The sequence below is a fragment of the Zeus faber genome (assembly GCF_960531495.2).
Source record: "Zeus faber genome assembly, chromosome: 2".
Lineage (NCBI taxonomy): Eukaryota > Metazoa > Chordata > Actinopteri > Zeiformes > Zeidae > Zeus > Zeus faber.
In genome coordinates this window covers 45,238,365-45,252,760 of record NC_137189.1, presented here as the reverse complement: position 1 = coordinate 45,252,760, position 14,396 = coordinate 45,238,365, and the positions used below count along the sequence as shown (strand labels likewise).

Here is a 14,396-nt window from a genome sequence, read left to right as displayed (position 1 = left end):
CTGACGACCAACCTGCTCATAACGATCAACCTCCTCGAATCGGACAACTTTCTCGTCACGACCAACCTTCCCATAACGATCGACCTGCTCGTAATGACCAAACTTCTTGTAGCGAGCAACCTGCTCGAGTTGACCAACCTGCTCGTAGTGGACTACCTGCTCGTAATGACCAACCTGCTCAAGTTGACCAAGCTGCTCGTAGCGGCCTACCTGCTCGTAATGACCAACCTGCTCAAGTTGACCAACCTGCTCGTAGCGGACTACCTGCTCATAATGACCAACCTGCTCAAGTTGACCAACCTGCTCTTAGCGGGCTACCTGCTCATAATGACCAACCTCTTCGAATTGACCAACCTGCTCATAATGACCAACCTGCTCGAATCAACCCACCTGCTCGAGTCGACCAACCTGCTCGAATTGACCAACCTGCTCGTAACGACCAACCTGTTCGAATCAGCCCACCTGCTCGAGTCGACCAACCTGTTCGTTATAACCAGCCTGCTCGAATCAGCCAACCTGCTCGTGACGACCAACCTCTTCGAATCATCCAACCTCGTCGAATCGACCGACCTGCAGTGGTGAGTTTTAACTGCACCTCTCACACGTCCAATCCCATATTTACCTTGAGGGAAACTAAAGGGGACATTCAATCGTAATGCAACTAAAATGAACATAAGAAAAGAAGGCACCGTGCCTTTCTTTTCAAGCGGAATGGTATACGTTCAAATACGTATGTGTTTAGGTAAAAAATGGTACATAACTTATATGGGTGGACAAGATTACAATTTTAATTAAACCAGTGTTCTTTCCTTTACTGCAGTCAAGTGCAATTTACTTGTGTATCACTTTTATTTGTGAGAATGTGGAAGGGCTTTACAGCTTTACATTCAGAGGACAATTTAAAAACACACCGCCTTATACTAAGGCCTTGGACGAGCAAGAAAAAAACAATACATGAAAGGAATCCTTCCTCCGGGTTGGCTCAGCAGAACAGAAACTTGTTTATACCAGAACTGAAATAGAGCAATTGAAGAAATTCAAATCTTTTTTTTTTTTTTTTTTATCTGTACGATATTATTTAAAGGCAATGTGTTAATTGATAGCCAGAATCAGAATTTATTTTTTCGTAAGACGTATGCATACGTGGTGTTTTTTTTTCTCACCCTGCTTGAGCCACCGATGTCTTGACCTAAACATAACTAAGACCTTTGTCTTTCTATTCAGGAGAATCGGCAGGAGGGAGAAGGGACGGTCTCCGGCATTCCAGCTGCCGAAGTCCAGGCCAAAAGGTATTTTATATTTTTTGCTTTTATCCAAGTTAGGTCCTTCTATAGAATGGCTTCTATGTCTTATTTGCACCAAAAGTTTCTGTTTTTTATTGTATTGTGTTCTAAACTTTTTGCTTTTCTTTACCTTTTCTCTTCCATCTTGTGTCCTGTGTGTGCATGCCTGTCTGTCTGTCTGGCTGTGTGTGTGTGTGTGTGTGTGTGTGTGTGTTTGTGTGTGTGTGAGTGTGTGTGTGTGTATGTGTGTTTCTGTGTTGTGTGTTTAGCTGTTGGCGCAACTTTGTCCAGTGGCTTTTGATGGCCACCATGTTGGCAGGATTTTCCCTGGGTGTTGTCCTTCTGACCATATTTATTATTGTAAATATGGCAGGAATGGAACCCTGTGACCTGGACATCTTGGACAACTCCTTCTGCGCCATCCTAGAGTACCACATAACTACAGATGTAGGCATGTCCGTTCCATTTTAAAAAAGCCAGAGCCTCTCATCCTCTGGTTCCACACGTTTTTTCAAGAGCACTTGAACTCCTTGCTCATTCCATGCGCCTTCATTTGCTGACGCTGATGAAGTTCCCATGCATTACCTGAACATGTCATTTATTTCAATATTTAGATCCGTCTAAATAAATAAATGCCTCATAACCTGATACAATTTGGTAGAAGGAAGGGTTGTATATATATGGGCAAAGCCAAAAGACATGGCAGGATATCTTTTATCTCATTTTAATTTCTTGACTGCACTGTTTTTTTCTGCTGTGGCAGCTGAAATCCCCTCAAGGGATTAATAAAGTGTTATCTTAGTTTAGTAGTCCTCAATAGGTTTGGGAAGTGTGGACATGGACAAAACTGGGGTTGGGCTAGGCAATATGGCAAAAATCTATTATCTTCATATTTATAGGCCTTGTGGTGAAAAAGCAATTATATTGCTTTTTCGCAATAAAGCAATAATATTGCTTTTTCGCCACAAGACCTATAAATATGAAGTACAGTATATCTCAATATTTACACACTTTCTTATGCATTATGACTGTATTCTACTCAATCGCAACCATGAATGTGAGGTAAAAACATAAGCCATTATTTTGTGCAATTATCTAAACAGCAGCGGCTCCCGGTGGAACATGACGTACAGTACCTCAAACAAAAGCATGCATGCTTGTTTAGAATTCAAAACATGCAGGGAATATCTAATACATCGCAAGGCGTAAAAAAATGTAAAATTGTCCAGCAGTACCAGGGTGTCTGCAGGGACGTCGTGTCTCTGCGGGTCTTACAGGAACAGTTCACATTTTTTGTGACCTGTTTTGAACTCCTTATCCCGCAGCAGTCCAGCCCTCTCTCCATACTGGATGCATACTGGCTCCATACCCCCATCAGGAGTTTAATGTAAGTAATGGGGGACAAATCTATGTTCAGTGCAAAAACTTGGCTTGCAAAGATGCCAGCTCGGCTACCATAGCAACTAACGCTTTCCTCCTAGCCTGGTTGGGTGCAGGCTTTATGAACCCAGCGGAGCTTGGAGTGTCACTATACAATGACTGACCGACGACCACTGACTTCAGTTCCACATGAGGTTCCTCTTTGTAATTATATCATATAGTGAGGAAATATAATAAAATGTATAAATCTTTTTATACATTTAATATATTTTTTGTAAATATTGCTGTTTTTCCTGTCAATTGCCCCCAGGGCTGGCCCTGAGCGTAGGCTGTATTGGCAAACAAATGAAGTACAATTATGGGGAAAATAATATTTTAAATGTAAAATGTTGGGCACCCCCAAATGTGAATTTGTATGTTTTCAGAAAAATAAAGGAGACCTCACCAGAACAAATTCCTAGTAATTGTGATGCACCTGGTGAATAAAACTGATGTGTTTGGGTGAGGTGGTGGCATCAGAGCGGATGGGTGGAGTTTGGGTGGTGAGGTATCCAGTGCACCTGGGAGGGTGGCATGCACCTGTAAGGAATTTTCTGCCGCACACATGCTGGGCTCCAAAAAGGCTAGGCCCGGCCCGGCCCGGCCCGGCCCGGCCCTGATTGCGTTCATGTAAATAAGAAAATGGGAGGAGCTGCATTCTTAGTAGAGTAGGAAGAGCTTTGGCTTTAATTCTAAGAATTTAAATATTCTCTCTACCTTTTCCGTTTCGTGAAAAATGACGTGTTCAGTGTGTGTGACAAAATAAATATTGTTTTTTTTTTAAAGTGAGAAATGTCAGGATCCTTAAAAATGCCATAAATGTTTCGGGTCGGCTGGTATAAATGGCCCATCAAGGCTAAGCCCTTCCTATATTTTTCTGAAAATAAGTTTAAGATTAAATACCTTTCATTCCTAGACATTTCTATGAGGCAGGTTGACTTTTTAATTAGGGGTGGGCGATACCGCAGAATTTGGTTTTGTTCCAATACCATGCAACACCAGGGCAGAATCGCCCATATCGATACTGATACCGATACCGAGGGGGTTTACGCGGCACTAGTGAATCGGATCATTTAGCTCAGCTCAGCAATAAGAGCCTGAACGGCTCTTCATTTAATACCACTACTAGCTTTTATATTTCAGCCACATTTAGCAATGTGATTGGTATGTGTGCACACATATAACTTAAATTAGTCAATGTAATTATACTAATTAGTAATAATTATACCATAGTAATTATACCGTTTACTTTCCAGAATACCTTAATTAATGTAAAACAACATTTTTACATTTTTTGTCATATTGATGGTTAAAGAATAACCATCCTAGTTGTATAACAAAAATAACACACTACTGATAAAGCAGAATAAGACAACTCTATACAGACACATATATTTCAATTTAATTTGTATGATATTGTGGCAACCCTGTTCCAAATGTTCAAACTGTGTTTTTGATGTGTTTATTATTACTGTGTCGCTGGCTTGGACGCTCAAGGCAGGTCCTAGAGGTGGGGCAGGGAGACCAGAGAGGGGGCTCAGAGAGACCAGAGAGGGGGGTCATGGAGACCAGAGAGGGGGGTCATAGAGACCAGAGAGGGGGGTCATGGAGACCAGAGAGGGGGCTCAGAGAGACCAGAGAGGGGGGTCATGGAGACCAGAGAGGGGGCTCAGAGAGACCAGAGAGGGGGGTCATGGAGACCAGAGAGGGGGGTCATGGAGACCAGAGAGGGGGGTCATGGAGACCAGAGAGGGGGCTCATAGAGACCAGAGAGGGGGGTCATGGAGACCAGAGAGGGGGCTCATAGAGACCAGAGAGGGGGGTCATGGAGACCAGAGAGGGGGCTCATGAAGACCAGAGAGGGGGCTGGCGGGCGCTCGGCTGAACGTGGGGAGCTAGAGCCAGGTTCCAGGGTGCCAGCGGCTTGTTTTTCGGTGTGCGGAACGCTACAATATCATACGAAGCAAAAATATTTCTGCTCTGTTGTAAAAATGATATATATTCGGCGTGCATTTATTTTTCCGCGATTTAAATATGTTTCCCATGTTCGCAGCCACTGCAACTTATGTTATAATATTTTACATTACACCTCGTCTGAAACTTCAGTATAATGAAATAGTTTCAGTTGGCACCTGACGGCTGGATTTATTGATAGGGTTTTGGTGTTGCTAATGTTAGCGCTATCACTTAATTCGTCACGAACAACGTGAGCGTGTGGAACGTAAATTTGAATAGTAAACGACAATAACAACAACAATAAAGTGCATTTCGCTGCCCTTGCCTTTACTTACTATTAGAAGGATGCGACGGTGGTCGTTGTAGCACGATCGATAGATTATTTTACAGCTTGAGCTTTTTATAGAATGTCACTCGAATACATGTATCTATATATATATATATATATATTTTATATGATATACACGGTGAATGGATTTATAAATGTATATATATATATATATATATATATATATATATATATATATATATATATATATATATATAGTATCACTGTTCTGGGTTACTGCATACTGCGCTGTATTGCTGTGTGGTACTGTTGTATACTGTACTGTATATCTACATACACACTTCATTCACACGCACTTTACTGCACATATCTGTCTATACAAATAGCCTATCCCATATACATAACTCTACTCCCTTTACTTCTATGAAGCACCTCCACTTTGTATGAACTTGTTGAGTCTTGTTTTTTTATTGTATTTATATTATTCTATTCACTGCATTACGTTTTAGGAATCAGTTAGTTTCAGTTAGTTGCGAGGTAGGAATCAGGTCAGCCATTATGTTGGGTTTAGTAACTGTTGTGCATAACCTCCGGCTGCGTTGCAAAGACATTTCTCTGCATGTATGCATGAACGTCTGTGTATGTATGTGACGAACAAACCCCTTCAATCTTCGATCTTGAATCTTGACGCACTATAAATTCGTTCACCGCGTCGTGCGTCATCGGCCGGACGCGCGGGGAACTAAACGCACCGTTGACGCGCCCCCGGCGAGTCGCCCGGGAAAGAGAGTCGACTTTTCCCCGACCCCCGTCCCGTTCGTTCTGACGCCGAGGGTCAGACTGTCGGACGAACCAACCTCCGGCGCGCATCTGTCGAGACTTCGGAAGGGCGAGAAGCGCCGGGGACGTTGCTCCGCTGCTTGTTGTTTGTTTGTTTCTTGTTTTTTTTTTTTTTTTTACGGTTTACCGAACCCAACAAGCGAGCGGTTCGCCGAGTCGTTTAAGGTCGTGGTTTCACGGCGGACGGATCGTTTGCGAGTCTCGCCTCCCCGGCTCCGGCGCGGTCCGACCACGTGGTCCGCGGCGCTCGCGTTGGTGTGCGTCACTGCCGCGGATGACGACGCGAGGGAGCGCGGCCGAAGGAGTCCCACGCACGCACGCCCGCCGACGCCGAAGCGCCATGGTGAAGGTGACGTTTGGCGCGTCCCTGGCCCAAAAGGAGCCCAAGGAAGTGTGCGGCGATGGAAGCCTGATCCCCGCGGCGACGGTGAGCGCGTCGCGTCGCTGCGTTGTGTGCGGAGCTCGCCCCCAGAGGCCGTGAAAGGGGAACGTGTTGGGTTAAAGCTCATTGTCGGAGGCCGCCTGTGTGTGTGTGTGTGTGTGTGTGTGTGTGTGTGTTTTTATCTGTATTTTATTTTATTTTATTTTATTTGCAAAGCGGGCTCTTGGGGTTTCGGACCGAGGCCCTGAATTCGGGTCCTTCGGCGCGTCGGGGTTGAGGTGTACGGGCCCCGCTGGGTTGAGGCGGCGATTCAAGTACTTTTCCCCTCTCGTGTACGTCACGCACGTACGTTGCAGTGAGATGGAGTTGCGCAAAACAGAAAATAATAATAAGAACAATATTAGCGAATAATGTAATATAGCCAAATTATGCCTATATACGAATATGTATGTATGTATATATATATGTATGTATATATATATATATATATATATATGTGTGTGTAATGTGCCAATTTCAACATCATCTCCTTGCTGCAAAGTGCCGTAAAGCACTGAAGGGCTCAGAATGTCAGATGCAGTGAAAAAACAATCAGATCTCTCTCTCTCTTTATCTCTTTATCTCTTTATCTCTCTCTCACACTCACACGCACAGATAATCAAGGAAGTGTCTACCGGATGCAATAAACCCTATTTTGACATATTGGAGCGATATCAGGCAGTTGTCGTTTATTCCAGCTACGGTAGAAGCTGACACGTGAGTCCGTGCTGGTCTAGTCTTCTGGAATTGTACGTGATCGTGTTCGGTTCAGCACTATGCGACTCATGGGTAAAGCTCTTGACCCTGGTGAGAGAAGCCATGTCTCAGTGTTTTTACAGAATTTGCGTGGCCACAAATAGCGGGCCCCCGCTGACCACCAATAAGTATATGATTGGAGATTTGCCAAGGCAGTGTCCGTGTGGAAAGAGTTACTTTGCTGAAAAATGTCGTCCCCCTGCTGTGATCTGGAAGAGGATAAGGTAGAGCCGCCGTATAGCACAGATATTGTCAGAGATTTTGGTTATTATAGTATTGCAAAACTGTTAATTGTTGTCAATAAGGCTGCATTCCAGCTGTTCCAATCAACGGCCCCACCTGCTCGGTTATAAGAGTCACTCAAATTTCTTACGTGTAAATAAATATCTTACGAAAGCGCCAATAAATCACTCCCCCCCCCCCGATCGCCCGCTCCTAATCCACAGCCCGCGGCTTCTTTCTCCTACAAACATTCAACTGTTATAAGATTTGTTGGGCGCCGGCCTTTGAGACTTGAGCTGGGAAGGGGGGGGGGGGTCGTGTTTTGAGTGGGGCCAGGCACGTGAAGCGTGGGAAGGGATTAAGCAGTAATCTGTGGGATGAGGAGAGTCTGTGGCGTGTTCTACAGGGACAGAGTTCACTGCAGAGCAGGCTCGGGCCATCGGACTGTCCTATTTCTGTCCTTTTATTTTGCTCATTTAATGACGTGACTGGGGACTGGAGAAATACTTAATACTCGCTGTAAACCCCGTTTCCAGGTCGCTCTGAAACGGGCTTTCTCTCTCTCTCCCTCTCGCTCTTTCTTTCTTTCTTTGGTTCGGTTCAGGTATTGGAGGAAGGAAGCGGCGGCGGTGCAGTGCGCACTCGGATACACCTGTTACCGGGGCGTCGGGGGGGGGTCAGCCCCAGATGATTACACGATTTGATCCTTTTATTTTGCTCCTCCGCTGTTCATCCTTGGTTGTGAGATTGTACAAAAGCGGCCCCAAAAAATGGATGAGGAGGAAAAAATTGTAATTGGTTCTATAAGAACGGTCGTATGTTAAAACAGTCGTATGTCAAAGCAATTTTTCCCATATAAATCATGAAGGGTGAAAATAAACAAAATACACATCACAAACAGTAAATATGCTTAATGTAATGTAAAATATGAAAAAAAATATCGATAAGCCACGAACTACGTGCACACACGATGTAGTTAGCCCGCTGACTGGCTGCTGACTGGCTGCTGACTAACTGCTGACTGGCCACCGACGCGCCAACTGCAAATTTCCACGCTCGTATCTTGGAGCAGTCGGCCGCAAGTCGACACACGTTTTCGCGACTATCGCTACTCGTATCTTGGATTAGTCGTAAGTAGATGCGGTCGTAAGTCGAGGTACCACTGTGCAAGGGTCGGGTCAGATGTGCTCTTTTCACAGTACAATAAAAGTACAACTGTATACTGTAACTTCCCAGCTGCCACGCCCATGGATATAGAATATACAGTAATAATACTACAGTATCTCGCCTCACTGGATGACCATAAATGACAGTAATTGCCTGTTTTACTGTAATAATAATGCAACTCAGTTGTTACTAATTTACTGTAGAATTACCCTTTAAATAATACTCTAAAATATTGTAAATTTGCCTCGTTAACTGTGATTTTACCACGCCTGCACAAACATGTTTTGTGCAGTTTACCAGGCCTGCACAAACATGTTTTGGATCCGATCAATAATAAAAACAACAAAGAAAACAAAGACAACACCCATTTTATGTTTTGATTCAGCAGTTTAAGTGCAAGTACGACGACATTTCAATTGAACAAAGAACCACAGCCGTGTCTCTTAAAGCCTTAGACTCAAGGGATCTAAAAGGCCTCATCATATTCAAGCAAGGTGTCAAAGGTTCAGTTATGAATTTCATTGATCAAGTCTTTAATGGGGGGAAAAAACAAATATATACCATGAGGTAGTAGCCGCAATTTGGCCAGAAACACTGAGGTAGTAGTATAGTCAGGGACGAACATCATTTTGCACCATGGAACGCCATTTGAGTCAATATTAAATATGTTTATGAAATAAATAAAGGAGGAAATAAATATGGATGTAGATGGATGTCGTTTATGCCGTGCCTCTTCCAGGAGCATGACAAAGAATTTACCAAAGATAACTCGACGTAAGCAAACTGTGAGGTGTGGAGTCAGCAGTGAAGGTGTTGGGTGCTTCGGAACCGTGGATGCTGATCGGTGTGTAGCATTGACCAAGGCTGAACACGTTCGAAAGCCAACGGCGTGTCTGAAAGCCACCAGCCGTCTGAGAGAGGGAGAGAGATCTTGGAAATCCCCCCCCCCACCCCCCTCCAAGCGGGTGAACCAGCCCCTCAGTGGGGTGGGAGGGGCCAGACGGGGAGATTCTGGAGAGAGGGAAGCGGAGTGGCCCTGGCGACGAGTGGCCCTGGCGGCCTGTTGAGCTCTGCCAGAGCTGTGACTGAGTCTGCGGGGGTCGTAGGTCGTCATCCAGCCCCCGTGAAGTCACCGCCGAAGAGCCTCCCCGTCCAGGCCACGTCTCGGAGCCGGAGGAGCTGATTAGGGAACAGTGGCCTGGACAGCTGGAACACAGTTGTATTATTGTTGTGGAACCCAATCAGTATGACGCAAGACAAGTACACCGCAATATTACAGTATTAGTATAACTACGGAAGGCTGCAACCGCTCATTGTTGAACTTTTTCACAAGTGGTTGTCACATGTCACCTGCCCGTTCGCAGGAAACAGCCAGAGGTTACCCCAACTCCATCTCAAATGTGTCGTCATGGCAACAGCCACAGACAGTGCAAACATGACGACAAATTGTTTATTCAATCAATGACACCTAACGTCTGACTCAGAGTGTAACTTGTGTGTAACTCCCGTCAGGTCCCGGTGTGAAAAGCGGCATCCGCCGAGCGAGTCTCAGCGTTAACGCCTGAGCGGTACAATGCAGGTTCATACAACCACAACAGGAGAGACCGAGGGTTGTTGACAGTATTCATATTCGTACTGGAACTGTGACGGAGCAGTTGTTACGGTTCCAGTGTCACTAATACTCGTGTTCCAGTAGCGCTCAGGGTCCTGTGGATCGGAACGGTCACAGCTTTATGGTCGGGTCAGCGGCTGGGCGCTAATGACAGCGACACCACATTGTTAATGTGGCCGCACGTATTGTTACTTGCTAAGCTCTCCGGTCGAGGAGCCGACGCGTACGGTACAACGGGCGACCGCACCCTGATCCGCCGCAGCCACAACACTCGCGCTTGCCTTGATGACGCGTCTCTGCTCCCATTCTAGGAGCGACGCGTGCGTAGTAACTTACATACCCACATACTGCAAAGTGCGTCCGTTGGCCAAATCGCAGACGGTCGTAAAGCACATTTTACCCCTAGCGCAACATGCTAACGTCGCCACCCCCTGCCCGAGCGGAAGGCAACCGGAGGAGGCTGGGTGCAGTTAGCCAGGAGCAGATGGAACATGTCATGACAGGTTCGCGGGGGAAGATTAACACGACAAGAAAACAGACAAATATGAGAGAGAAGAGGTTTTTACTTCAATAAATATTGACATTACGTATAATACCTACAATGTACGTACATTATATTATAATACATATAATGTATCATAATTCATGGTTTGGTAGCTGCTTAACTGCGTCGTGCATGAACTGCATTTGAACACAGAAAAAAAACAAAACAAAACACAGGTTCTGTCGGAGGTGAAAGGTCGTGCTCGGCCGACGAGTGACTGCCGGTGACTGGACGTCCCGGCGCCACCGTCCAGCGCCTTGCGCCACGTTCCATGGACCTTTTGCCCTGAATTTTTTTTGCGCATGCGCGGCTTTGACACGCGAGGATTAGATGTGCGTAGAACTTCTCTTTTTGTAACTTTCAGAAATGAGACGCGGCGTTTCAAGGTTTGGTGCCAAGAATCTTAATCAGTTGAAAAGTGTCAAGATTGTGTGTGTGTGTGTGTGTGTGTGTGTGTGTGTGTGTGTGTGTGTGTGTGTGTGTGTGTGTGTGTGTGTGTGTGTGTGTGTGTGTGTGTGTGTGTGTGTGTGTGTGCAGGACGTGGAGGGCGGTCCGCGGGTGTACCGCTGGCAGTCCAGGCTGTGGTGCTGGTGCATGTATTTGGGCCTGAGCCTCATGCTGTGGGGCGTGGTGGTGGGCGGAGCCTACCTGTACCGATCCTACATCCTGCAGGTGAGATGGGAAGCGCTGATGACAGAGTACACCTCCGTAAGCTTTCCTCCGCCCTCGAGCACGTTGCACTGCTGCCCTGCGGCCATGTTGTCTCATGCACGTAGCCAGTGTCATTCTTCCCCCGCAGGAGAGTGAGGTGTACTTCTGCGGCGTGGACTACCTGGAGGAGGACTACATGGTGGAGGACTACATGGTGGAGGAGGCGCGGGCGGAGGAGCAGAGCGCGGCGACGCCGCTCCGCCACATCAGGGAGAGCGTCCGTCTGCTGGAGCGCGAGGGCGTGGAGCTCATCGACGTGCCCCTGCCCGAGTTCTCCGGCGGAGACCGGGCGAACATCGTGCACGACTTCAACAAGGTGGCGGCGGTGGGGGAGACTCCGCCCCCAAGGGCGGAGATCCTTGTTGCACTGCAGTGTTTCTTGAGGATGCGATTCCACCCCCCCCACGGCCCCCATTTGTGAAGGATGTCGTGTTTTTTTTGTTTTTTTTTGTTTTGATCGTTTCGCTGTCGCTAACCACGCCGTGTCTCTGCTCCACCAGGGGCTGACCGCCTACCTCGACCTGACGCTCGACAAATGCTACGTCATCCCGCTCAACACCTCTGTCGTCATGCCGCCCAGGGACTTCCGAGAGCTGCTTATTAACATCAAGGTGACCTGAAAAGAGCCTCCAACCCCTTTTATTTAAAATCATTTGTTCTGAGCTGCAGATGGGCGGTTTATCACTTATAATGAAGAACAACGGAGGGAGCTGCCTGGCTCAGCGGCTCCTGGTTGCCCAAAAAAAAAAAAAAGAGATGGCGGTAGAGCGGGGGAGTCGGAGGAAGAAAGATACGAGTTGGGCAGGACGCGGTGGGGCCGGTGCGGTCGCTCGTCCCCTTCCACTTTTACCAATGACTTCACGGTTTATAACGATGGCAAACATCCAGACGGCCGCCCGTTGGTGTTTTTCGGTTGATGTGACTCGGTGAACCGGTTCTCCCCCCCGCCCGCAGGCCGGGACCTACCTCCCCCAGTCCTACCTGGTCCACGAGCAGATGGTGGTGACGGAGAAGCTGGACCACCTGAAGGAGCTGGGCTCCCACATCAGCAGCCTGTGCCGGGGCCTCGACACCTACAAGCTGGAGCGGAGAGCCGCGGCGCCAGGTCTGTACAAACCCTCGGCCGCACCGGTAGCCGGGGGCGATGACCAAAATGTCCGCTGTGTATACCGCGGCTTTGTCAACGCCGCACGGGGAGGAGGGGGCTGGTTGGTCGCCGCGGAGAAGAGAAATAACTGTACCGGCGCCGTTTGGCACGGTGCCCGCCTTCGTTTGCCTGACCGCGCCGCTCTCCCTCCCTCTCTTCCAGGCGTCCAGAAGCGCGAGGCTCCCAACTGCCGCAAGATCCGTCACTTCGAGAGCGCCTTCGTGGTGGAGACGCTGATCTGCGAGCCTTAAAGCAGAGGGGTTCCACGGCGCCCGTCCCCCGTCCCCCCACCCCCGTCTGTTTGCTGATCTCCAATTTCCCTCTAGGTCGTCCTTACTCCCAAAGTACTTCTGACAGACGGGTGACGTTTAAAAAAAAAAAAAACTCCTGAGCAATACGATCCAACCCCGACGGTGATTCACTGGCGGGAAATTATTTGTGTAAAGGAAACGAGAAATTCAAGCTTTGCACAAAAGGAATGTCCTCCTTGCCTGTGCACCGAGGTGTCTCCTCACGTTTTGTACTATTTGATATAATTTATCTTTTATGTCGTTTGTCGGAAGACTTGGGGAAACGGAGCCTGACGCTTCGGGAAGCGCTTGGATATCCATTTTGTAAAGGGTTGTAGCATTATGGGGTGTATAATGCTTGCACGTGACAAGATTCCCGCTTATATTGCATTTCAAAAGTCCAGAATGATCCCAGACGGATTTTTCGCAAAAGATCACCAGTTTCAATGTGTGACTGTCGTGGAAGCCTCTGACCGACTTTGTGCTCCAGAACCCCGATTACAATTTCCAGATGCTGGTGAATCCGATAAATCAAATATATGTGGGTTCACTTCATCAGTCTTTCAATTTAAGAAAAGTTGTTCTTTTTCTATTCTGGTATATTTTCTATGTATCTACTCCTCTGGGGTATAGATGTCAACACCTTGATGTGTTAACACTGAAAACCTCAGTAAGGACGCTCTGTTTAAGGGTAGAACTTGCTGATGTGTATATGCATTCTTAGCATAGGATGATCTTTTTTGTAAAAACGTATATACCTATTATAAACGGTGCACTACGAGACAGACTTTAAGTTCCATCACCACCCACCCCCCCCACCCCCCATAAAGGGGCAATAACTTGTAAATAGCTTGATTATTAAAATAAATTAATACACCCGTTAAATCTCAATAGTTTTATTGTCTTTGTTCTTACAAAGTTATGATAACTTCTGCAGTTCAACTTTAACTGTGCAACACAATGGCATTTTTTGACCGTTTAACTTGCGACGCCCGCACGGGGACGTCTCTGTGACTCCAGGGGACTCGTGAATCCTGCAGGCAAAGAACCGCATCCTTTGTTTTTCCTTTCTCCTCGAACCTTGTCGAGGTTTTCTGTCGCGGGGAGGAAAAAAATAAAGAAAAAGGAAAAAAAAAACAAAACAAGCAGACTAGGAATCTCTTTTGAAAAGAAATTTACTCGAGCTGTTTTATCTGTCGCCCACGCTTGATGTGAGCTCCACTGGGACGACACCATAAAATAAAACCGAACTTTGATGTTCTGCTTGATCCACTTGTATCACACACACACACACCCACCCACACATACACACACACACACACACACACTATATTCACCATTAACATGACTGCTGCCCCCCCCCCCCCCCCAGATGTGGAAGTGGCGTTTATTGATCTGCACAGTCTCTTTGGATGAGGCTGGTGGCGCCTGGTCTGAGCTTGCAGGGCTGCCTGTCCTACGGAAAAAGGGTTTTTCTGGTTTTTTTTGGGGGGACACCGGTACAGACAATAACAATGGCATGCAACACTCACGTACAGACCCACTGTTTTTTAATGTTTTCTGTTTGTTAATATAGAAAATAAAGATTTGGACGTACATACAAGCACTGAGCCACCCCCCCCCCCCGCGGGGGAGAACCCGCACACCAGCCAAGCGTATTGGGGAAATGCGTTCGCTGCACGGCTCAGCTGCACGGAGGTCGCCGGCAGACGGCGGTAAAATGTAGTGGAGGGGGGCTC

The 14,396-nt window shown here is 47.0% G+C and overlaps 1 protein-coding gene across 2 annotated transcripts; it reads left to right on the top strand.

The window, feature by feature from the left end:
* The first annotated feature begins 6,003 nt into the window (after nucleotides 1-6,003).
* LOC307248277 (integral membrane protein 2B-like) lies at nucleotides 6,004-12,755 on the top strand. Of its 2 annotated transcripts, none has more exons than XM_080024621.1 (6): nucleotides 6,004-6,214; nucleotides 11,047-11,217; nucleotides 11,309-11,536; nucleotides 11,721-11,831; nucleotides 12,175-12,325; nucleotides 12,530-12,755. In XM_080024621.1, exons 1-6 carry the CDS (start codon nucleotides 6,062-6,064, stop codon nucleotides 12,616-12,618), a joined length of 903 nt encoding a protein of 300 aa, XP_079880747.1. In that variant the 5' UTR covers nucleotides 6,004-6,061; the 3' UTR covers nucleotides 12,619-12,755. The 2 variants fall into 2 exon arrangements, with proteins under 2 accessions (XP_079880747.1, XP_079880748.1); XM_080024622.1 differs by having other exon boundaries at nucleotides 6,007-6,214; nucleotides 11,047-11,181.
* The last annotated feature ends 1,641 nt before the right edge of the window (nucleotides 12,756-14,396 follow it).

What these genes read in the sequence shown, in the direction of transcription:
- LOC307248277 (XM_080024621.1), top strand. Translation starts at nt 6,062, where the DNA reads ATGACGACGCGAGGGAGCGCGGCCGAAGGAGTCCCACGCACGCACGCC. An exon ending in GCCTGATCCCCGCGGCGACG is followed by an intron (nt 6,215 to 11,046) that starts GTGAGCGCGTCG and finishes GTGTGTGTGCAG; the next exon opens with GACGTGGAGGGCGGTCCGCG. An exon ending in TGATGACAGAGTACACCTCC is followed by an intron (nt 11,218 to 11,308) that starts GTAAGCTTTCCT and finishes CTTCCCCCGCAG; the next exon opens with GAGAGTGAGGTGTACTTCTG.